This window comes from Tachypleus tridentatus, chromosome 11, assembly GCF_004210375.1.
Source record: "Tachypleus tridentatus isolate NWPU-2018 chromosome 11, ASM421037v1, whole genome shotgun sequence".
In the NCBI taxonomy this organism is placed as follows: domain Eukaryota; kingdom Metazoa; phylum Arthropoda; class Merostomata; order Xiphosura; family Limulidae; genus Tachypleus; species Tachypleus tridentatus.
The window spans coordinates 31,636,315-31,660,764 of NC_134835.1; the positions used below are offsets into that span (position 1 = coordinate 31,636,315).

The 24,450-nt window shown below is 32.9% G+C and overlaps 1 protein-coding gene across 3 annotated transcripts; it reads left to right on the plus strand.

Moving 5' to 3' along the window:
- LOC143231876 (ras-related protein Rab-8A-like) lies at nt 1-24,426 on the plus strand. Of its 3 annotated transcripts, none has more exons than XR_013017266.1 (8): nt 36-345; nt 4,532-4,592; nt 5,548-5,608; nt 12,726-12,803; nt 13,649-13,738; nt 14,362-14,478; nt 18,643-18,798; nt 22,235-24,426. XR_013017266.1 is itself a non-coding variant. In XM_076466648.1 (8 exons), the coding sequence occupies exons 1-8, from the start codon at nt 222-224 to the stop codon at nt 22,282-22,284; spliced, it is 618 nt and encodes a 205-aa protein (XP_076322763.1). In that variant the 5' UTR covers nt 36-221; the 3' UTR covers nt 22,285-22,522. The 3 variants fall into 3 exon arrangements, 2 of the variants coding, with proteins under 2 accessions (XP_076322762.1, XP_076322763.1); XM_076466648.1 differs by lacking the exon at nt 18,643-18,798 and adding an exon at nt 14,892-14,928 and having other exon boundaries at nt 22,235-22,522; XM_076466647.1 differs by lacking the exon at nt 18,643-18,798 and having other exon boundaries at nt 1-345.
- Nucleotides 24,427-24,450: the final 24 nt, after the last annotated feature.

Sequence of the window (24,450 nt, forward strand, 5' to 3'; positions counted from 1 at the left end):
ATTGGTGTATTAGCGGAAGTGATGCCACGACTAAACTGGGGTTGCGGCTGACGTTCTTACATTCATAGTAGAGGGTGTTACCCTGAGGAATTGGAGGAAAAATAAGTTTTGTTTTTGAGCAGATGAATTGTAATACCGTTTTTAATAGTAAACGTGGTTAAAGTATAGTTTTTCTCTAATAAATCGTTAATTAGTTGAAATCCCTCGTCAAGAGGGTGAAGATGGCGAAAACCTATGATTATTTATTTAAGTTGCTTTTGATTGGGGATTCCGGTGTTGGAAAAACTTGCATTCTTTTTCGTTTTTCTGAAGATGCGTTTAATGCAACTTTCATTTCAACGATAGGTAAGTCACTTACATTAGTTAGGCCAGCTGTATAAATTAATAACAAGTTTTTTTTTCTTCACCATTAAGATTAAAATTTTTATCGACAAAGAATTGTCGACTCTTTCTAAAAAGGTTAAGTCATAAAGTAACTTTTAAAGTTGAATACAACTTTACAAGTATTTGTTTGGTTACTGCTCAGGAACACTACGTAAAAAGTATGTTGAAAGACAAATGTCAAGTTATTATTTCATTGATTTAATGGAATATTACTAATGACAATACAAGGATGAAGGGAAAATCAGAGTAGTTTATTTTAAGTAAGGTGGGATATATTTCAGTCAGTTACTCTTAAGTGTGCATATGAATGATAGTTTGTCATTACCTAAAAACAAGCTGAAACAAAAATATATTAAAAATAGTAAATGGGGATATTTTTAATTAGTCAGTGTTTCATTTATTATTTTTTAATTTATTTTTGTTTTAGCCTTGTTTTTAGGTTATAACAAAGTTAATCAAAGGTTTGGAGTTGCTGTTTTTAATGCTGTTCTTCCTTTTGATTTTGTTTATTTAACTTCAGTATTAATTTTCCATACTGTGAAAAGTAACCAACATACTACAATTACTAGCATATTTCTAACTGAACTGGGAAATAAATTAAAATGTGTTGTATCTATCCAGCTGACAAATCACTCCATATAACTTATAAGTATTTCTTGCATTTTTATCATTGGGCAGATATTTTTTCAATTATTCAGGGAAACATAATACAATTACAAAGTCCACTCAATGATCAGTGAAAGTAATTTTTTTTTCAGTTGTAATGTACAAGCTTTGTGGGCTACTTTAGTTGATAATATACATTATTCACAAATAATACTCAATAGTTGTACTTATAACACAAGTCAAAGTAGCTAACATGTTGTGTAATCTGTGAAAAGATGATAAATTTACTGATTACTAACCACTCACTCATTGACTGGTTCACTGATTCCCTCTGACTGGTTAACACATACTGTAGTTTATATAAAATATGTTTTTCAAAAATTCAAGACACCATGCTGAAAGAACCTAACAAATTAATTGATGCATGGGACATATTGGTCCATTTTGGTTGTTCTACACTCCAAATTAATTTAACTTTTAAAAAACTTAAACCCTGCCCTTATAAATTTTTTTATTAAACTTTTAAATGTACTTCCTCTACAATATCTGAAGGCAACTTATTTCAAAGGCCAACCACCCTGTTAGAAAAATAAAACTCTTAGCTGAAGGTGACTTCTATCGTGTCAAAATTTATATTTGTGTCCCTCAGTCTTACTGTTTTCACTGTTAAATATGGAAAAATATGATGTGTTAACACTGTCATTTCTCTTTACAATCTTAAACACCTCAACCAGGCCCCCTCTAACTCATCTTTTTTTAAGAGAAAACAATTTGAAAGATTTAAAGCTATTCTTGGATGACAACCTCTGTAACACAGGCACCATTCAAGAAACTTATTTTTTTGAACCCTTTCCAACAGTATAATGTCTTCCCTAACATATTCCAAATGTGAACTAACAAGTGAGCTATACAATGAAAGTATAACTTCCCTATACTTGTGTTCAATATTTTTGTAGATACAAACTAAAATCCTATTTGCTTTACCACTAGCAACAGCAAACTGCTTGAATGGTTTTTACACCAAGATTTCTTTCCTTTGTGAAAATTATTCCCTTTAAAGTTACAATTTAACTTATGACAACCTTCATATAATATTTTGCATTCATCATATTTAAAACCCATTTGCCATTTATTTGTTCAACTTGCCAAATAATCTAAATCCTTTTGTGAAGTAGCAACATTGTCTTTACAGCCAGCAACACCAAATACTATAACATCATCTGCAACTTTTAAGTAATTTGTTGACTATTCCCTTATCTGTGTCATTTGTTAATCAGAAAGAGCAAAGGTTTTAAGATTGAGCCCTGAGACATTAATCCAGTTTCATGTTAATTCCATTTATAACAACCCTTGTTTTTTTACATGCAGCCACTGTTTTACCCTATTTGATGACTTATCTCCCATACCTACAAAGACAGTTGTTTTTTTTTTACAAGCCTTTTATGTGACACATTCTTTTGTGCTTTTTGAAAATACAGACACATCAAATCTACATCCTTACCTTCATCTACATAAGTAGAGACCTACATAACCTAAATAAAAAAACGAATTGTTTTCCAGTCAATTATAATATTAAATTAAAATTGAACCAAACAAATGTCATTTGATTGTCTAATGTATATCAGAATGGCTGGTATGGGTATTAACACTTTTATGGATAAGAAGACAAGAACATTTCAACCTTCCTAGGTCATCTTCAGATTAAGAAGTCTACTGTTTAAATTTAACTTGTAGATTGTTCAATATATATGTAAAAACGGCTGCTATGGGTTGAGAAAATTTTTATGTAGAGGAGCAAACAACATTTCAACCTTCTTCGGTCATCATTAGGTTCACAAAGAAAGAAGTAACTGACCAATAATGACCACATGTTTGAAGGGGGTTGTGTAACTGTGTGTAGGAATGTAGAGGGCATGCTTAGATGTTTGATTATATTTATTAATATAAGTATAAAGGTGTTCCTTTGTATTGGTTTATTTTGGGCTTGAGTTGTTGTATAAGTAAGGCTTCTTTAATATCACATTTGTTTATGTTTGTAACAAACTGCAGAAAACATTATATGCACACACCTAGACAGAAAGCAAAATCAACAAACAAAAGTAAATGTATCTCATGATTTAAAAAATCACAAAACCATATATGGCTGCATATCATATATTCCCGACATCAACAGACAAATAACCAACATTTGGCAAAAACTAGTAACAAAATATGACATTCCAGTTAATACCACATTTATTCAAAAACCAGGCACAAAACTGAGGTCTATACTATGTAAAAACTACACTGACAAACACCACACCAACATTAGTTATAAAATACAATGTGATAACTGCCACGACTTCTATATTGGAGAAACAAGTAGAAAAATGGAAACCTGAGTTAAAGAACACAAAAAGTCATCTTCACACGTTTTCGAACACTGCAAATCAAATAAACACAACATAACCATAGAAAACACCCAAATACTAAATAAAAAACAAACATAAACAAACGCAAAATTAAAGAAGCCTTATTTATACAACAACTCAAGCCCAAAATAAACCAATACAAAGGAACACCTTTATACCTATATTAATAAATATAATCAAACATCTAAACACGCCCTCTACATTCCTACACACAGTTGCACAACCCCCTTCAAACATGTGGTCGGCTATCGGTCAGTTACCTCTTTTTTTCTTTGTGAACCTGACAGTGACCGAAGAAGGTCAAAACATTTTGTTCCTTTACATAAAACATTTTCTGAACCCATATCAGCCATTTTTGCATATATTTGTCTCTACAAGCAGGTTTCCTCATCATCACGGATTATTATTTTACCAAATATGTTTCTATTTTGCCAGGATCTATGTGCTTTAGGACCTTTGGTAAATTTTTTCTGTTTGTGGTATTAAGCTTTGGGATGTTAGTGTTTGTTACAAAATTCTAATGTAGTACATCTGGAGGGAGGATAATACATTTGGATTCATAATTTAAAAAAAATTAAAATTGATTTCAAAAACATGCTTACAACTACTTGTTTATCACCGTTCCTTGCTACTTTTAATTTGGACTTGAGAAAATGAAAGTTTGTAGATATAGGCATGTTTCATTTAAGCAGGAATAGATGGAGGAAAGGTGTCAGATGGAAGAGAAGTGTTGTGTGAAACTGAAGTTAATGATATTTTGTATTAAGTATCACAAAATGGTGGACAAAAGTGATAATGGATGGAGAGAATAACAATAAAAAAATGCTTGAGGGAAAGGGTGTACATAAACACAGATCTGAAAATGCATTAATGGCAAAATAATTTGTATATTTTTGTGATAAAGCAAATTTTGTTGAAACTTATCATTTTGTATTTTTACAGAAACATTTTAAGAATGTGGACTATAATAAACTCTTTGTGTTACTAGGCATTTGTTTATCAATTTGCATACACAAAATGTGTTGTTTTTAAGTCGAATAGTTTACGATGCATCTGGAAGTCAATTTTTCTCTGTAAATCCATATCTCTTGTGCAGCACTGTTCATGTAATTTGTTTATTTCTTTAACAGGAATAGACTTCAAGATTCGAACTATTGAGCTGGATGGGAAAAAAATAAAACTTCAAATATGGTAAGTTAGATTAGACACACACACACACACACACACATACACAAAGGTTTAATTTTAACCAGAGATGAAATATAAAATGAGAACCTGTAATTCAGAGGCCTAGTGCATTCTTTGTGGACCAGAAAATGGACTCAAAACCCTATAGATATAGTGTATGTATAGTTAACATTTAGAATTTTTAGCATACAGACGCTAGCTGGAAAAGTGCGACATTTGGAAATATCTGTACTGATATTACATGACCAAAAGGCAGATAATATGTAATTAAAAACAGATTTATGTTTATACTTATCTACATTGAGCACAAAGAGCTGTTTTATGAAAAATAATAATGGGCCTTTTATTATAATATCGACGTATGTGTAAAGTATATTTCATATAATTAGTTAATAAATGAAAACCACATGATTGTTTTATCTCTGGTTTCTAGTGTGTGATATTATGCAAACTCTTAGTTGATGTTGGTTTGTGTATATTTAATTTTTTTTAACATCTTCCAAATATATTTTGTCAACATCCTTTTGAGGAAAATACATTTTGTAAGAAATTTCTTTTACCCGATAGTATGATGTGTGTGTTTGTTTGTTACTGATTTCTATGTTGTATGTTTGTGTGCAGGTTTTATTTAAACTCAGCTTTTATCCTCATTTAAAAAAATATTGTTGCTCTGAATGCAAAATTTAAATTTTGGGTTTACATCATGTCTGTATTTTTAACATTCTACATATGTGTGTGTGTTTCCACATTTTGTGGCTTTGAGCAATGATTCATGTGAGAAAAATGTACTGCTTCACTAATATGTACAAGTAAATAGTTTTTATTAAGGTTTTATTAGAGGTGTTACATGTGTAGAAACTCATAACTAATTTTTTAATGTCTGGAATATTTAATAACTGTGAGAAATACCCATTAAACTGTATTAACCATGTATGCTCTTCGTATTGTGTGTTATTAGGGATACAGCTGGTCAAGAGAGGTTTCGCACAATTACAACAGCCTATTACAGAGGAGCAATGGTGAGAATGGGTTTATTTTTAATATTATTGATTGTAAAGTATTGGTTTTTTCATTTTGTCAAATTATTTGACATTACAAACTTAAACTATGACAAGATATTAATAGTTACAAACTTAGAGTTAGTAAATGGATGAAAGGCACTTGTACTTAATCATATTAATTTTGTGTATTTAATAGTAAGGAAAGGCACTATTTTTTTTTTTTTTTACTGACATTTAAAGAGTGATTTATTGCATGACCTTGCATATCTGACATTATGTTTATTGGAGGTTAGTATAACATATGAACAATGTTTTAAGAAACCATTTGATGCATCCATTGGTCATGGAAATGTTACCTTCCAAAAGGAAGGTTTCAGAAAACAAATCCCTCTGTGTAGATTCCTGTACGTAGTGAGGGAACCTTCCAGGGAAGGTTCTGTTCTTTCAGTTTATCTACTCTGCAATTTAAACATCTACCCACATGTTTGCCTTGCGTGGAAACCTGTGGAGGAGGATCCTGGTGGTTGATGGGTTCATCCCTAACACACCACTTTGGCCTTGAATTCCTGTAGACAGGCAGCCTTGTGGTGGCCCCCCTTGGGTCAATCAGCTGGTCCACTTGGGCTAGAGTCAACCGAGTACGGTGTTGGATGTTCTCAACGGGTGTTGTGGACATTACATCTGATACTGGTGTTTGGGTATAGTGCTCACGAAACCTTGGCGTTGCTGCAGTGTCCTTGTTTGACATTGTAGTGCATTCCCTTGTCGGGCTCCATTGTGGGTGGGGTCAATGGGCACTGAAATTTCCCTTTCTTTTTTATGGATACTCCAATTACAAATCTTAATAAAATAGTGAAAAAATATTCTATAGGTAAACGACCACGTCTTGAAGATTCTTAGAAGCATTTCTCAACCATCTGTACCACCTGATGTACCTCATTTTCTTATATTGCACTCACTTTAAGACAAACCTTTAGGGCAAATGTCTCCATTTTTCATTCTAGAGGGACTTTCTTGCGCTCCAAAGTCAGTAAAAAAGCTTTGATCTGGTGACATATTGGTGGAAACATCCACATCTCAACACAGTGAACCCCTGTTGCATTCAAAGGCAATTGGGGTTATACCTATTGAGGTTATACCTCATGTGACTTTGAATTCATCACAAGGATATATTGTTGAGGGGATTTGAAGAACATCCCAGAATTGGAGATTCTTTTGGGTTTCTCCACCCAAGGAGTTTCTGCAGTGAGGTGTATATCCACTTGCAAAGATGGAATTATGATGCCGACGAATGTCCTCATTCTCACATTTATGTCACTATGTTCACCTGCTACCATCAAGACAGTTTATCTTAATTGCAGAGTACGGCCATACATTCCAAACCCTCTGATGTTTCCAGTGTCAATGGTTCAGTCACTCGAAGATGTCATGTTGTGGTTTCTTGACGTGTGCTCGTTGCAGTGGCAAAGACCATGATGCCTGTGAGTGTGAAATGGACCCTTATTGCATTACTTGCAATGGCTCTAACCTGTCCTACTTTTGTTCTTGCCCTAAATGGTTGGAAGAAAAAGAGGTGCAGCATTTTAAAATGATTCATAACATTACCTATCCTGAGGCTTGAAAATTGCTGTCCACCACCCCATCTTGGATGTATGCTGCTGCACTTCGTTCCACAGCTAGTGTAGGAGTGCAGAGAGATCTCTCTGTGCCCCCTAAAGAATCGTTCTCCAAACAAATGAAAAGTCTTTTGACCTCCATGGTTGAAAAGTTGATGAATCAACTTTGACACCAATCTCTGTCCCTTATATACATTACACCAAACCCCAAGATCCACATCCTTTGGTTCCAGGTACAGGCATTTCCTCGGATCCATCTTTCTCTCTCACCCCAAGATGCAAAACAATCATTCATTCATGTCCCCAGTCTCTGGAATTCCCTTCCAACAGCAGAAACCTTCCCAATAGACCCAGGGTAGGATCCATGTTTATGTTCTAATCTAGATGACATCAAAACACTGATTGCTTTCTACCATCCTGTTTGTCTTTCCTTACAGGAAACATTTCTGACACCTGCTGATACAGTCACCTTCCAGTGGTTTTCTTTATACAGGAATGACAGGCTGTGTGATGGATGAGTGCATGGAGGAGTGGCACTGTTGGTTGATCAGCATGTGACCACCCTGCTTTGCCACTCGACACACTCTTGGAGCTCGTAGCCATCCGTGTTTCCTTGGGTCATACCATCACTGTTTGTTTTCTCTACTTGTCATCTGGAGAGACATATGATCAATCAGACCTGGATGCTCTCGTTGAACAGTTGTTGTCTCCCTTTTTCATCCTGGGGGGCTTTAATGGACATTATCCCCTCTGGGGAAGTGCTAATATTGATAGGAAGGGTCACTCTGTAGAGCATATGCTCTCTGATCACAACCTTTCTCTTTTCAATACTGGTTCTTCTACTTATTTCCATGCACCTAGTTAGTCCTTTACTGCTATTGATCTCTCAATTTGCTTCCCTTCATTATTTTCCCATTTTTCATGAAGGGTTGACAATAATCCACGAGGCGGTGATCATTTTCCTATAATCTTGAGAGAGATTGGCTATGATTGATACCACCTGATCTGCATGCCCCTGTTGAAGCTGGATCAGACAAACTGGCCTTTTACTGCTCTTGCAGAACTTCATCCTGTCATTGTCTGTATGCCATCAATAGATGACTGTGTGGCAGCAGTAACTGACTGTATTATACAAGCAGCTGCTCAATGTATTCCTAAAATCTCAACATATTTTCCACTATATCCTCTTTCATGGTGGAATCCTGCCTGCCACATGGCACGGAAGGCTCAAAAACAAGGTATGGGATACTTTCCGTAGATATCCAACACTCTCGAACCACATCACTTTCCAGCAGACCTGTGCATGAGCTCGATAGGTAAGATGTCAAAGCCAGAAGGAATCTTGGATTAAGTTCACAACCAGCATATCCTCTGCCACCAGTTCCAAAGTCATTTGGGACAAGATTCGAAAGGTCAGTGGGCAATATCACTCTGTCCCCCTCTCGATCTTACTCTCTGATGGCCAGGAAGTAGCTAATACCCAGAGCATTGCTGATACTCTAGGACAAAGCTTTTGTCGGGTATCTAGCACTTCTGCTTCTTCTTCCACTTTCTTAGCCATCAAGACTCTGTCAGAGCAGTCACCTCTTTCCTTCTGAGCTGATTGTATCTATGACTATAATTGTCCCTCAACACAGGTGGAACTGAAAATGGCCCTTCATCGGCTGGCAGTACATCGGTTGGATCTGATGATATACACTATGGGATGCTGCGCCATCTATCTCCTGCTTTTTTTGCTATCCTTCTGGTTCTTTTTAATTGGATCTGGCAGGAGAATGTTTTTCCTGATACCTGTGCCAGGCTATTATCCTGCCTTTCTCCAAGGCTGGGAAGGATACCAAGATTACTTCAAACTGCTGTCCAATTGCTTTGACAAGCTGTCTCTGTAAGACCTTAGAGAGGATAATTAATGCTCGTCTTGTTTGGTTCTTCAAATCAAACAACCTCCTCTTGCCCACCCAGTATGGGTTCTGACAACAGCGCTCCACCATGGACCACGTGATTCGACTTGAAACGTCAATTAGAGAAGCCTTTCTCAAATGACATCTTGTATCAATATTCTTTGACATTGAGAAGGCTTATAAAACAACATGGAGGTATGGCATTTTGCGAGACCTCCATATATATGGGTTACGTGGCCATTTGCCCATTTTTATTAAAAAACTTTTAATAGACAGGAGATTCTAAGTTTGTGTGGGTTTGACACTTTCTGGCTCTTTTCTGCAGGAACTTGGAGTCCTTCAGGACTGTGTTCTGAGCGTCACACTTTTAGTATAAAAATTAATGCCTTCACTGAACAACTCCCTCTAACTGTTGCAAATGGGCTCTATGTAGATGACTTTCACACCTCATGTCAGTCGTCGAACATGAAGTATATTGAGCGGCAGCTACAGAATGCCCTCAGTTGTTTACTGAAGTGAACCACAGCAAATGGCTTTACCTTCTCTCTCTCTCTAAAACCGTTTGCATGCACTTTTGCTGCCAATGGGGTATTCACTCTGATCCTGAACTTAGTATCAGTGAAGTTGTGCTGCCTGTGGTCTCTGAGACTAAGTTCTTGGGGCTTATCTTTGACCATAAGCTACCCTTTATACCACACATCAAGCGGCTTAGGGGTCAAATGTACGAGAGTACTGTACATCCTACATATCCTCTCTTCCACCACTTGGGGAGCAGATCATTATTCTAGGCTAAAGATATATTATGCTCTTATTCAATTGAAACTCGACTGTGAATAACTGGTCTGTGGCTCTGCCAGGATCTTGGCCTTAAAGATGCTGGACCCCATTCATCGTCAAGGCTCTGCACTGGGGCTTTCCACACTTCCCCAGTTCAGAGCTTATACATGGAGTCCCTTGAACCTTCTTTGAATCTCTGCCATTTGCAACTGTTTTCACTATATGCTTCAAAACTTCATTCCTCACCAAAGCATCCTACCTGGGGTTGTGTTTTCCTTCCTTGATGGGTCATGCTTTTTTAGACCAGACTATCTACCATTAGTCCTTTTGGCCTTTGTATCCAGGTGCAGTTACATGAATTGGGTCTGTCCTTGGATAACATTGTTTTAGTCACTGGTCAGCCCATCCCACCATGACTTTTACAGTCCCCAAATGTGACCTATCTTTAATTCATCTGAGAAAAGTAGGCACTCCTGATTGGAAATACTGTCTGTTATTTGCTGAACATCTTTTGAACCATCCTTCCATTCCTATTTATACAGATGGTTCAAAATCAGGTGACTGTGTGGGCTCTGCCATGGTTTGTTGTGGTTTGGTTGTTGGGTGCAGAGTTCCCTCCACAGCTTCTGTGTTCATTGCTGAACTGTATGCCATTTCTCTTGCCCTGGACCACATGGAAGCTAAGCAGTACTCAAACTGTATGATTTATACTGACTCGCTCAGTTCTCTACTGGCCCTGGAATTGCTTCACATTGGTTCACACCCTGTTCTTGCTGATATTCAAAACTGACTGGCCTATTTTTCTTTAACATCTACTTCTATCCAGTTTTTATGAATACTGGGCCATGCTGGTATTTGCGGGAATGAGCTCCCGACACTGCGGCTAAGTCTATCTGCTCTGGCACTATCACCACTGTGCCTGTCCCATACATGGACAGTGGTCCTGTATTCAAGGCTCGACTTCATGCTAGCTAGCAGTCGACTTGGAGTGAGCAACATGAAAACAAGCTTTTCCAAATGAAACCCCATATTGGACTTTGACCGTCTTGCTTCCATAAGGATCTGAAAGAGGAAGTTGTTCTAACTAGAGTACACATTGGTCACAGTTTTTTAACTCATCGTTTTCTTTTATCTGGAACTGATGCATCAGTGTGTAGTTTGTGTAACACTCAGATCACAATATGCCACATTTTACTTTCTTGTCATTACAACTCTCAACGACGGCACCATTTCAAACAAGTTCTGTCCCAAGGTTTGTCCATAACGTTAGTGTTATTGGTGATGGTGACACTGTCCATCTTGGTAATGTTTTAGTTTTCTAAAGGCCATTAATCTTTATAGTACCATTTAAGTTTTTTAATTTATACATTAGACCTTTTTATAATGTGGATCCCTTTTAAACATCACAGTTCATCTAATTCAATTTCAAATTAGAAACTGGCCGTAACATTAAATAACTCAAAACCGGGACTGGAAAGGCCAACTTCAGGTGACTAATGCTGCTATTTGAACTACCTGTTAGTCATCCTGGCAAGTTGTTATTAAAATTTTGCTACAAGTCTTTTACAACTTTTAAGACTCCAAACAACGACCAGGAAACACGCACAGTCTCTAAGATGTCATAAAATATGAATGAGCAGCAAATCTTTATTTTGTTTACTGAATTTCTAATGTAGTGTACTTCTACTTTATTACATCAAATATTTATTGTGGTGTATGGATAAGAATAATTTGATGTGTTTAATAACAACACCATGTAACACAAATTTTGTTTCTGGATAGTATGTGTTATTTTTTAATTGCTTATGTTGTAAATGTTTAGAAAATGACCATTATTTCCTTCAAACTTTGCTTTTGTGATCTGGATAATGAAATTTAGAAATTAACCTATTTTTTACGTAAAACGGACAAATTTGCACATTTTCATTTACATAAGGTCTGAATAAAACAACATATGAATCAAGATTTACATGTATTTATACTAAAGTTATACAAAAATGAACAAAAATGTTCATAAGTGATTAGTTTTTCGAGATTTACGACAGTAATGTAAATAACTTTCATGTATCAGCCCCCAAATATAATCTTCTATTATGTTTGTGTTATATGCTCCCAGATCATAAAAGCAAAGTTTGAAGAGAAAAATAGGTCTTTTCCATTTATTTAGGCATAAGCAATTGGGAAATAACACTTTCTGTTCAGGAACAAGAAATGTAAATTTTTTTACACAGTATAATTATATAATATTTGGCAAAGAGACAGTTTAAACTTTTAAACATTGGTTGATCTCAGGTGTTTGATTATACCCTGTATGTTTACCATTCATTAATTGGGATCAAATGTAAAGTTTATATGGATTGTTTTTTTCATTATTATGTAATCATCATGGTATTAATTATATGAAAACAGTTAATTAAATGATACTTACTGTTTTGGTGGATAGAGGGGGTGATAGTAATGTATCAAGATCACCATGTTTGTTTTACTGTATTATGCCTAGTTATTGTAGCACTAAGTGAGGAACTTGAGGTTGCTGATGAAAGGTCAAATGATTTATTAACCACCTGAAAAAGCTGTTTCTCACTGTATTTGTGTGACCTTTGCTATTCTGTAATGCTAAGTCTTTGTTTTTTTTTTTTTATGAGAAACTTTAGTGTTTATGTTGAGTGCACCAGAAATTATTGTTTTCTGATGGCAGATTAACTTAGCATTAGTGGAAGTCTTGCACAGTAATATTGTGTGTATGTTTTATGGTTAAGAAACAGAGTATGTAAACAGTAGTACTGTACAGTGATTTTTCTATATAGAAATAATAGAACAGTTACATGTTATTTCTCTTAGGGTATCATGCTTGTTTACGATGTGACAAATGACAAATCATTTGAAAACATCAAGAACTGGATAAGAAATATTGAAGAGGTAATAGTGACAAACTATATTGTTCATGCACTGATATAAAATTCACTTCATGCCTTGTTACTGTACTGAAACAGAACTACCTTTTGTTTAAGTGTGCACTATTAAAAATGTCTTTTACTATGAGGTTGATCAGTTTACTTGTATTTCTAAAAATTAATATATTTGTTTAATATTAACCCCTTTGCTTACCAAAAGGGTGTAATTCATCCTCCTACTGTTTATATTGCCAGAGATCATACGAGTGCACTTTGGTAAAGAGTGTTTCTCACTGAATCCAGTGTTATACAGTTTGGAAAGTCCTTTCGTTAGTGAGGTATAAAATAGATGGATCAAAAACATTTTTATATTTTATCAGTTTTTTTAACTTTCCTTGATTTCTGGCAATTAAAGAAAAGAAACAGAAGTAATTATAACATAAGTTACTGTTAAGTTGATTTTGTGATTTCACAGATGACTTTACCTTGCTTATGGAAAGATATAAAATTATATTCCGAGTTTAAAATGATTTCTTAATGTGGTTATATTAATAAAGTTAATTCCACTTACTATGAATCATGTGAAAATTTGAAGTTGTGCATTTTTTACAGATGTTTACTTATTTTAACCTTGCTGGTAATTTAATCTACTATGCATTTATATAAAATATTGAGTGTTTCTAGAAAACAGTAGTACTTTTTGTTTACAAAAATCATGTAATTATATTATATTAGTGATACATACCACCTTTATTATTATTACTTACACTATTTTAATCACTTATAATTTAAATACATAATTACTTGGTCATTGTATTATTATTTACATTATTTTAATTGTTTATAATTTTGTCTTCTTTTTGTTTGAAGCATGCTTCTTCTGATGTTGAAAAGATGGTACTTGGTAATAAATGTGATATAAATGACAGACGACAAGTGTCCAAAGAACAAGGGGAACAAGTAGGTTATTTTTTTTTATGCACTGTATTGAGCAAATACTTTTAAATGCACATACAGTAAGTTACATTTTATGTATGATGTGTAAAAACATTTATTTTAAGAACACCAGCCAATTATGCCTGGCAACTGTGCATTAGATCCGTGTGTAACGTATTTATGGTGTCGTACCTGCACCCTGAAAACGAAGAAAAATAAAGTTTTCTCTAAGGGGAAACGGAGGTGAAATAGGAAAATTGTGACCTGTGTTTTAAACTTACATGCACATAGAGTTAAAATTTTTCAAAGTTGGGGGTTGTACATCATGTAATAAGTTTTTCCAGTTGTGTATTAGTAAGAGTTCCATCATAGTATGATTACTTCAAAACTGTGGCTACTCTTTCTTCGAGAGCACAGTGAAAACTTCTGTAAACTTTTAATTGCGATCAGTTGACCACAACATTACTTGTATGTATATATATATATATATATATATTTAAATGAAATGAAATAAAAAAAAAACATTATGTAAACTTTTTTATTGAAGGAACAAAAACAACATTAAAAATATTGTTTTAGAATTTGTTACAAAATACATTGTGGTTGAAAGTATGTTTTAATTTCTGCATATTATTAATTTTAAATAGCTTGCCATAGAATATGGATTGAAATTTATGGAAACTAGTGCAAAAGCTAGTAGAAATGTAGAAGAGGCTTTCTTTGCTTTAGCAAGAGATATTAAGAGGAAAATGGAGAAAAAACTGGTATGTTTTATTAAGAAAGTTTATGTATTTAAAGAGCATAGTATATACAAGTTTAAGAATATGGATGTATTGGGTAAATTAGGCTTAAAGCATTCTTTTAACTCTGAGTTTATTTACTTTATCATTATATTATGTTTTGAATAGCTGATCTATTATTTTAGCTCAATAATTAAAACGTGTATAATTTTGTCTACAAACTATTGTAAAAATCTATCGTTCATAATGAAAGCAACTGCAAAAGTTATTTCCATTTGTAAATAGTTTTTGAAATATGCTAATTGTGTGACAGTTGGAAATAATTTAGATATATATAAATAACTAATTTTGTTTAATAAATAATTGTATAATTACATTTCATTTGTTTGTATTTTAAGTTGGTGAATACTAAATAATTTAAGAAATCCTTATTTAAGGTACTTGTCAAAAGAATAAGAAACTTGGAAACGTCAGGTACTGAAAAGTATACAAACAGTTTTATTAAATGCAAAATTGAATTTCAGTATTCTCAATTTTAAAATGAATTTGAGACTTAATTTGTCTTTCAAGAATGATATGTTAACACATTAATTATTAACATTTATGATGTTAGGTTTCATTCTAAATTACTGTAATGTATTAATTTTCAGAATGTGAAAGATGAAAGTTCACATTTTTATTCTTTCCATAACACTACACTTACCACAACAGACAATAGGTTTGAACATTCTCCACATTGTGATTGTCTAAATAAATTGTGAACACCCTAAACATAAGAATACAACTTAACTTTTGTTTTGTTTATGTAATGCAGTGGTTCCCAACCTTTATTATGCCCCGCACCCCTAAAAATTTTAATATGTTCTCGCATCCCTCACAGTAATTATTTATTTAAGAATAAAGGTGAAGGTGGCCAAAACAAATGTTATCTTGCACCACCTGGAACGCAATCTTGCATCCCTGGTTGGGAACCTCTGGTCTAATGATACCAGCTATGGATCTTATAATCAGTAATACCTAGCAAAACAAGAAGTTATAATGATACACTTAACATGTTAAGGGCTCACTTGTATTTATAGAGGATAAATTGTAACAGCTTTTGTTTATTTAAATTATTTCTGTTCATGTTTTTTTGGAGTTAAAACTTGTTTATGTGATGGATATCTGTGAAGATACTTGGTTTGTAATTAATACATTTGTCATCTTTTCTGATAAACATAATTGATTTCAATTTAGTTTCATTGTTTATTTTCAATATATTATTCCCATAGTGCAGTGCTTTCCAAATATTTTTGATGGTGAAGCACCACCTATCACAAATATTTGATACTACAGACAAATATAAGTGCATCAGGGCTTCTCACTTTACCTGCCACTACACATGACTGTGTTGAAGCTTTTTTGTGTTTTGTGCCCAAAAAGAAATATAAAACAGTTTTTTTTTGTGTTGCATAGGTGAGAAAATTTAAAAATACTTTATATTTCTGAATTTTATAATTATAAATAAAAATAAAAACTTACCAAAATATTTCATGCACTTTCCAAAAACATGGTGACACCTCTCTGAGCACAATGTGGTACCCCAAAGTGTCTCGACACCCACTTTGGAAAAAATTGTCTTAACCTAAAGTAAAATCCTTGTAGTTTTGCCATAAATGTAATTCTGTAAATCATTAAGTGTTTTAATATTAGACTCAAGTACTGAAACTTGTAATGTATAGTACACACTCATGATTTATCTGTTTTTCATTACATATTAATGATTTTTTGCTGCTGTTCTACTTTTGGGTTCACAATCCTTTTTGGGTTATCTTCTCTTTATAGAATTGTCCTTCATCATTTCTTTCATCTACAGAAGGCAATTTTTTTGTGCATGTATTGTCTGCTTGAGGCTATGTAATGTTTGTATGTGAATTTCAATCTAAATATCAAATAACTGTCTTATCCTGTAGCCACATTAGTGTGTGGATTGTATAAAATAACAAATTATTGTTTGAAAAAAAAATGCTTTGTTTCTATCCTTTTGATTGAAATAAATACCTTTTAACAGATTCTGTAAAATTAGCAAGTTTAACATGTTTTAGTAACTTGTATAAAAAGAATGATTATTGAATGTGGTTTTAGTTCTATAGATTAAGTGCTAGCAAATCTGCCTGACATTCTAAATTTCCACCCTGACCCAGTAATATTGATTGATTCAAGAGAACTTGTTTAGTAAACTTTCATGTATTTTCTCATTGGTTATTCTTTGGACCTGTTATGCTAAAAGTCGGGTTTCAATACCTGTTGTGGGCACAACATATATAGCCAACTGTGTAGGTTTGTGCTTAACTACAGACAGTTTATTTTATCTATGTAACAAATCAACTTTAAGAGAAAGTGGTGAAACATTATTAACTCACTAATTCAGTTTTCAGCTTATGAAACCAGTGCAGTGTGTAAGAGTTATTGTTTTAAAGAACTAATTTTTGATTATGTACAATTAATTTTGGTTCAGTCACATCAGGTTAATTCTATTCATGTATTTCTATTCTTATTTTTAATATCATCCTAAAGGAACTTGCAGTGAGACCACCGTTGTTGGTGTTAAGTTTTTATTTTGATTTTTGCAACATATTTTCTAATTCATGAATAATTTGAGTAATCTGTCCTTTACTTCGTTCAATAAAATGCCATTAAATTCAGATCAGAAACAAGGGAGAATAAATTTAGTTCAAATCTTAATTATTTACTATTAACATCAGATAGGAGCAAACTACCTGCTTAGAACAAAACAAAAAATAAACTTTGTAATGAGTGTAACTAAATAAATATATTTTTCTTCCTGTCTGTAAAGACTGGTTTGCTTAGTGCAAAACAATGTTTTTAATTAAAATATAGTTGTAAAAAAATGAAGTTTAAAGTAATAGGATTAGATATATTAAACTATTTAATGAATATTAAAAGTAATATAATAATCTTTACTTACAGAACATACAAACACTAACTGTTGGTTTCAGATTTAAGAGAATTAATTTTTTTTATGAAGAATGTAACATCATTCTAACTGCCCAAATTTTTCCAAATTCTCCTTTAACATGTCTTAGTATAAACATGTTAAATAGTGCTGCCTGTGTAACTTTGAGGAAGTGTAACTTCTAAGACATATAGCTACAAAACAACATGTTACTGTTTAAAATATCAAGAGTAGAGAAATAAACACAAACAACAGTGTATAAAATAATAAATTAAATGAATACCTGAATCATTGAATGTATATCTAATAATATTGGTTTTGCAATGAAAATATAAGATATTAAATGTAATGCAAAGAAAACAGTATGTTAAACATATTGTGAGTTGTGTATAACACAACTATTCTAATCCTCTAGAGAGTTGAATAAAAAGGTGTAGAAAGTTGCTCCAGTCAGTTATATAGCAGATAAAGTAATTATTGTAAGCTAATGTAACTAAACTAATGATTTTATATCAGAGATAATCCAGCATTTATTATTTTATAAATTCTTAAATTTTTTTTTTTTTTGTACTCTTGATATATTCCCACCACTTGATAGTTTAAACAGTAACATATTGTTTTGTAGCTATTTGTCTTTAGTGGTCAGTGCACTAAAGCCATTCACCATTACTCTCAACAATGGTCTAGCATGATTAGGAGGTTAAGGCACTCATCTCGCAATGTGAGGGTTATGGGTTAAGATGTCTGTCCCACTTAACATGCTTCCCCTTCAGACATATGGGTATTACAGTGTGATTAATGGTCAGCCCTACTATTTGTTGGTAAAAGAGTAGCCCTAACATTGGTGGTGATATCTTGCTGTCTTCCCTCAAGGTTTTCACTGCTAAATTAGAGATAGCTAATGCAGATAGCCCTCATGTTGGTGTGTAAAATTAAAAATATCTAAATGAACTAAAGTATAGACGTGAAAGGTTGTGATGTTGTGTAAAAACGTTTAAACCCATAATCTTGTATAATTTAAATATATTTCACACACACACACACGCACGCACGCATGATAAACTGTATTTTTACACATTTTCTAGTTTTTATATTCACAGTAGCATGTTCCAAGTCATGTCAGAATAGAACCTGTAAGTAAAAAAAATTGCAAATGTGATAAAATAAAGAAATTAGGCTTCTTGAGGTAAATTTCCTCAGAAAACTATGGTTAAATTTTATTTTCTTGGTAGTGTTTCAAGCAAGTGCTTTCTCAAATTGGAAACATATTTGTTGGTTAGTGACAACTACAGAAATATTTTGTAAGGAAACAATACAGGAGAACAGAATGTAATGTGAGATGGAACCATAAAAATTGAACAGTATTATAAATCTGAAGAAAAAAGCTGGTGAGTAGAAAAGTAATAAGTAATTACAAAACAAATGAAGAAAACCTGGGTATTTTTAATATAATAAATGAAGGTTACTTGTCAAGTTTTATAAAATGTTAAAACAAAAGGACTTAACCCAACATGAAAGTAATTTCTGTTGTGGGTTTTTGAATGGTATTAGAAGGGGCAGGTCATAGGGCAAGGTTTTGCCTTACATTCAAACCCAGTCAAAGAAACAGAATCGAGAAAGAAATAATTTTTAAATTGGGTATTAAGGAAAAGGTTCAGGTTTTTATAAAAATGTTCATTTAACTATTATATTTAAAAATATGCAAGTTCTTTCTTTCTTTGCTTTGTAAATTTGTTTTTCATACTTTAAGTAATTTTTATCACTTTTATCAGTTTTTTTTTCTGCTTTATTATATTAATTCTACTACATTAATTCTTGTGGTTCTATTTTCTGTTAAATTTTGTTCTTATGTCTTGCTTCCTTTTGAAACATTCTTGTAGTTGTTAGTAATGGACTTGTTCGTCTCTTGCTAGAAATATTGCCAAGAGAATAAAATAGTTGTAGAATAGAAACTATTCCAAATAAATTTTCCTTCTGAGAATTAATTATTTTGACTTAGCGTGTGAAAACTTGTTTTTAATCTTTATGTTCATAATACTTAGATGCTGTTAACTTTTAAATTATTAATTTTTATCTCAATTGAACAGTGATGTTACACTTACACTTTAAGTGCTGATCTTTGTTGTTCCTTCTTTAACATGTATTAGGTTTGAAAAAATGTTAATACAGGTTTAATAACTATCAGTTCACAGGATTTTGTGATGTTCAGTTTTCGCAGTATGATTGTTGGGATAGATTAGTTTGGAAACAGCATTGGAAATTGTGCTGAATAAAATTTGCTTTATGTTGTTGAATTATCACTTCTCTTTTGGCTTCAGGGCTTTTGAGACCTATTCATATTTTTACTTAAAAGTTTAACAGTACTGTGTAAAAGTGTAAGAACAAAGTCAAAAATATCATTTCAGGCTACTTTCAAAGAACAGATGAAGGTAAATCACAGGTGAACCATCAAAATTTCATTAATCTTCATAATTAGTATAACAGAAACTCAGTGAAGGTGCTTGAGTTAAGTAAACAATTCATATTTTGTGTGTCCCCCTTCTGGTTTAGTAACTCCAGATAGTCTTTCAGGCATTGTTGCAACATATGTAATCAAAATGTCCTTTGGGATTTTATTCCAAATTTGTCTAATACACTCTGACATAGTTTTTTTGGAAGTCACGTTTGGTATGTCAAGCCTTTTATCTGTCAAATCCCATATGTTGTTCTGGGTTGAGATCAAGGCTCTATGGAGGCCATTTCATCATTAGAATGGTTCCAGAAGCTTCTTTCTCAGCTGAATAAAGTTTGGATAGGTTGGATGAGTGTTTGGGGTTATTATCTTCATGTCAGTAAAATTCTTTACCAATAAATTAATATGCAAACCAGTGGTTATACAGTGGTGGATCAGCGTTTGCTGGCCCATTATTCCAACTATCTTGGAAATATTTCCTGTTACCTCAGCAGAAAGTACTCGCAAACCATCACATTGCCTCCCTGATACTTCGTGGTAAGTGTTAGGCATCAAGGTAAGTATATTTCACCTTTCTTCTGCTGGACGTACAACCTATGCTTTGAACCAGATTTTCCAAACTTGGACTCATCTGTCCATAACACCCTTTTCCAATAATCAGTAGTCCAGTTTTTGTACTCTTTACCAAATTTCAATTTCTTGACAACATTTGAAGGTTAAGTCTTCTTGGTACTGTAGATCCAGACACTTTTCTTTCTTTTGATGCATGGTCATTTATCTCATGCTTGAGATTAGTGGCAGTTGTTCTTCTGTCCTGAAGGCTGTATAAAGAAAGATACTTAACATCAGTATAACTGAATTTAGGTGATCTGCATCTTGTTTTCCTTGGTCTCTCAAATTTGGATGTACTTGACAGTGTTTGGGGATCATTTCAAGTCTGCAGCAATATGTTGGACAGTCCAATCAGGATAACATGAAGCTATTATGTGAACTCTCTGATCTACTGACAATTCTTTAGATTTTATGAGCCATAACATGACAACAAAACTTAATATGTAGTGTTAAACGTTGCTTTTATCAAGGTTTATGTGTGGAGTGGTGTTGAATTGATTTCTTCTTGTATATACCAGTACCATATGCTAGCTTCTTTCTATATTGTTAAGACATTGCATGAGGTATGACAACAATTATTTAAGACTATAAATTTGATTATGTTCATTCAAGCAGAACCACCCTTATGACATGGCTTTGATACAAGTATATGTGAATTCTAAAGAATAGGTACTCTAACCCTGGCTCATTCAGTTGTTAACAGGGCTCAGTGAAACTTTATCATATTGTTGAAATTTATATTCTGTAATGGTGTGGAAGAATTAGCCATATAAAATGACAAAATATTATTTTGTCCTTACAAATTCACACAGTACTGTATTTTTTAAAGGTTTTACTAAAGACAATTAGAAGAGTTTTGTACTTCACTGTTCCTTTGCCATTTTTTAATTTGTTTTGACTTCAACTGGAGGTTTATTGTTTGCATGATATATTGTGAAGTTGACTGTTTTACCAGAACCTTGCATGTTTGGTTAACCTGAATGCCAGTATGTTAAGTTTTAACCATCTCTCTTTTTTGTAGTCAGACATTTTATTCATAGAATCAAATATTGATTTTTTTGTGTATTATTTTAGTATTTCTAGTTTTAATAATATATGTGTAAAATGAAATAACAACATGTAACAAAAGTTTTACTTTTTTTTTGTTCCTGGGTAGAAAGTGTTATTTCCTAACTGCTTGTGCCTAAAGTAAATGGAAAAGACCCATTTTTCCCCTCAAACTTTGCTTCTTTTACCTGGGAGCGTATTACGAACACATGATGGGGAGACTATTTTGGGGGCTGATACGTGAAAATGATTTACATTAGTCACAAATCTCGAAAATCTACTCACTTCTAAACATTTTTGTATAACTTTAATATAAATACATGTAAATCTTGATTCATATGTTGTTGTATTCAGACCTTATGTAAATGAAAATGTGCAAATTTGCCTGTTTTTGCATAGAAAATAGATTAATTTCTAAATGTCACTATCCAGGTCACAAAAGCAAAGTTTGAAGGGAATGACAGCCATTTTCTGAACTTTTACGACATAAGCAATTAAGAAATAACACATACTATCCAGGAACAAAATTTGTGTTACATAATGTAATCATTCTAGGTTATTTTATGCTAACCGTGTATAATGAAACCGTTTTTTAAAGTATTAACATTGAATTCTTTGAGATTTGACTGAACACCTTTTGTTTTCTAGATGTTTTTATTTAGAAAGTTTGTGTATTTATGATATTAATAGTCTTTTTCTTTCTTTCTCCTTAGGAAGTAGCCAATCTACCAAAGACAGGAAGTCATCAGTTGAAAGCCAGTGAACCAGTCAAGAAGTCTTCTCGTTGGTTCTGTGCAGTTCTTTGATGCTTGGGTTTGTTATGGAATTGGTTGTTATGATGTGAATGTTCCTGCCCAAAATGATAACTGTGGTCACTTAATGGTTGGCACAATTTTAACAGCAGTTGTCCTCTTCAGAGGACTGCTTTGTATGTCGAGACATTATATTTAAAGTTTTGGAATTTTTTCTGTGAAGGATGTTTCTGATTATGTTGGTCTTGCCCCCACCCACCCACCCCTCCACTGCCTGCTAGAAGAAACATTTTAGGAACCAAACTGAACCATCTTAAAGTTCATTAATGTTGGTGATCTGAGATTAATGCAATATCTTGTGAAACATTTGATTCACCAACATTTTAAGTTCATAGGTAATTGAATGTGAACAGTTAACATGTGGTGTAATTATTTTTTTTACTATAAAAATATTATTCATGACATTTTGGTGTAGTAAGTGGTCTGCTCCCCTTACTGCCTGCTAAAAAAAAAAACGACATTTTAGAAACCAAAGTAAACCACCTCAAATTCCATTAAAGTTGGTGGTTTGATTCACTAACAGTTAAGAGTTGATAGGTACTTGAATGTGAATAGTTATAATGTGGTGTACTTATTTTTTGTTTGACTGTACTATAGAAGCTTTGTTCATGATATATTGGTGTAGTAACAATGCAAAGGAGGCTTTTGTTTATAATTCACATCTAAAAGCAAACTCTAGTCTTCCTTCTTTAAGTCACTAAGACTATTCACCTTTCAGTGAACACTGTAGCTTCACAGTAAATATTGTCAAGGTTACCTTTAATTACTATATACTTGTCATGTAATCTGAAATTATTTGAGTTTTATAAAAAATTAAAAATTACCTGTTTTCTTTCCTTATTATGTGACTAAATTATTTTAATTAAAAGTAGGAATGGGTGGAACACTTAAAATTTGTGTCTTGAATTAGAATGAAGTTGTAGGAAAAACACTGAGGGAGTAATTATGAAAGTGAAAATTAGCAAATATCTTTTAAAGATATCCAGTGTTACAAAATGGTGGTGTCTGTGTTCAGGTTTTAATGAACCCCTAGAAATACAATGAACACTTTTGTAAAATATAAACTTGTTTTCCATGAACATGTAGAATGTGATGAGGGATGTATGTATGTATCAATCACCAGTCTAGCAGATAGTGTCAGGATGGAAAGTGTGCATATTTTACTCTCATGTAAACAGTGCTTCCAAAAGTGAAATCAGTTTTATTATATTAAGGTATTAGACTGGTTAGTGAAAAACTGTGATGATAAAAATGTTAGCTGGTGCACATTATATCTCCTGAATGTATGACTACAGCTAGTTAAAATAAAGTAGGTGTAATTTTAAATAATTAGAGAAATAAAATTAGAATCTGTGTTCTTGAACTGATAAGTATAGTTGATAATTCTCTTATACAATTAGAATCAGTAACTCTGGAGAAATGTTGTGCACTCTTTCTGCATTTTGAATTCATCATAAAATAGTAAGGAGCTTGTTGAATGGTGATTGTTACTGATATCAATCGTACACAATTCATCTCCAGAATATTAATGTTAAATGAATTGATGACATAATGAAAACGTTTTTATAATTTCATGAACATTCTTGAGTAATTTGACATTACTTATGTTATTCTGAACTAGAAGCATTAGGTAATTAGTTTAAAATTATTAAATGATTAATTAATTACATCAAACCTGAAACAGTAGATTACCTAAGTACTACTGCTTTTGTTTTACTATTTTTATATGTAAAATGAGATATTTATCTTTTGAAATAAACATTTCCAGAAGGTTAATGTGCTAGAAACTTGTGTTAATCAAACTTGGACAAAAAAGCCTGCTGTTTTCTGTGTACAAAAGCTCCAACGATGTACTGAATTGAGAGTGAGAAACCAGTTGGTATGTTTATATACAAGCAAATAATTTATCATTTCTTCATGTATATCTGCAGAGATTTTGTGTGTAACATAACTTATGATTTTGTTTTGTGCTTTGTTAACGTTGTGTAATAAATTGTTATTTTTTTATATACTTGATTTCTTATATGATGTATCATTTAAGAATGTTGTGTAATTTTGTTTTGTTGGAACTAAAATGAAATATTTGATGCTCGGCTATTTTCCAGTCTGTTTTTGAG

What these genes read in the sequence shown, in the direction of transcription:
- LOC143231876 (XM_076466647.1), top strand. Translation starts at nt 222, where the DNA reads ATGGCGAAAACCTATGATTATTTATTTAAGTTGCTTTTGATTGGGGAT. An exon ending in CCTATTACAGAGGAGCAATG is followed by an intron (nt 5,609 to 12,725) that starts GTGAGAATGGGT and finishes TATTTCTCTTAG; the next exon opens with GGTATCATGCTTGTTTACGA. An exon ending in GGAAAATGGAGAAAAAACTG is followed by an intron (nt 14,479 to 22,234) that starts GTATGTTTTATT and finishes CTTTCTCCTTAG; the next exon opens with GAAGTAGCCAATCTACCAAA.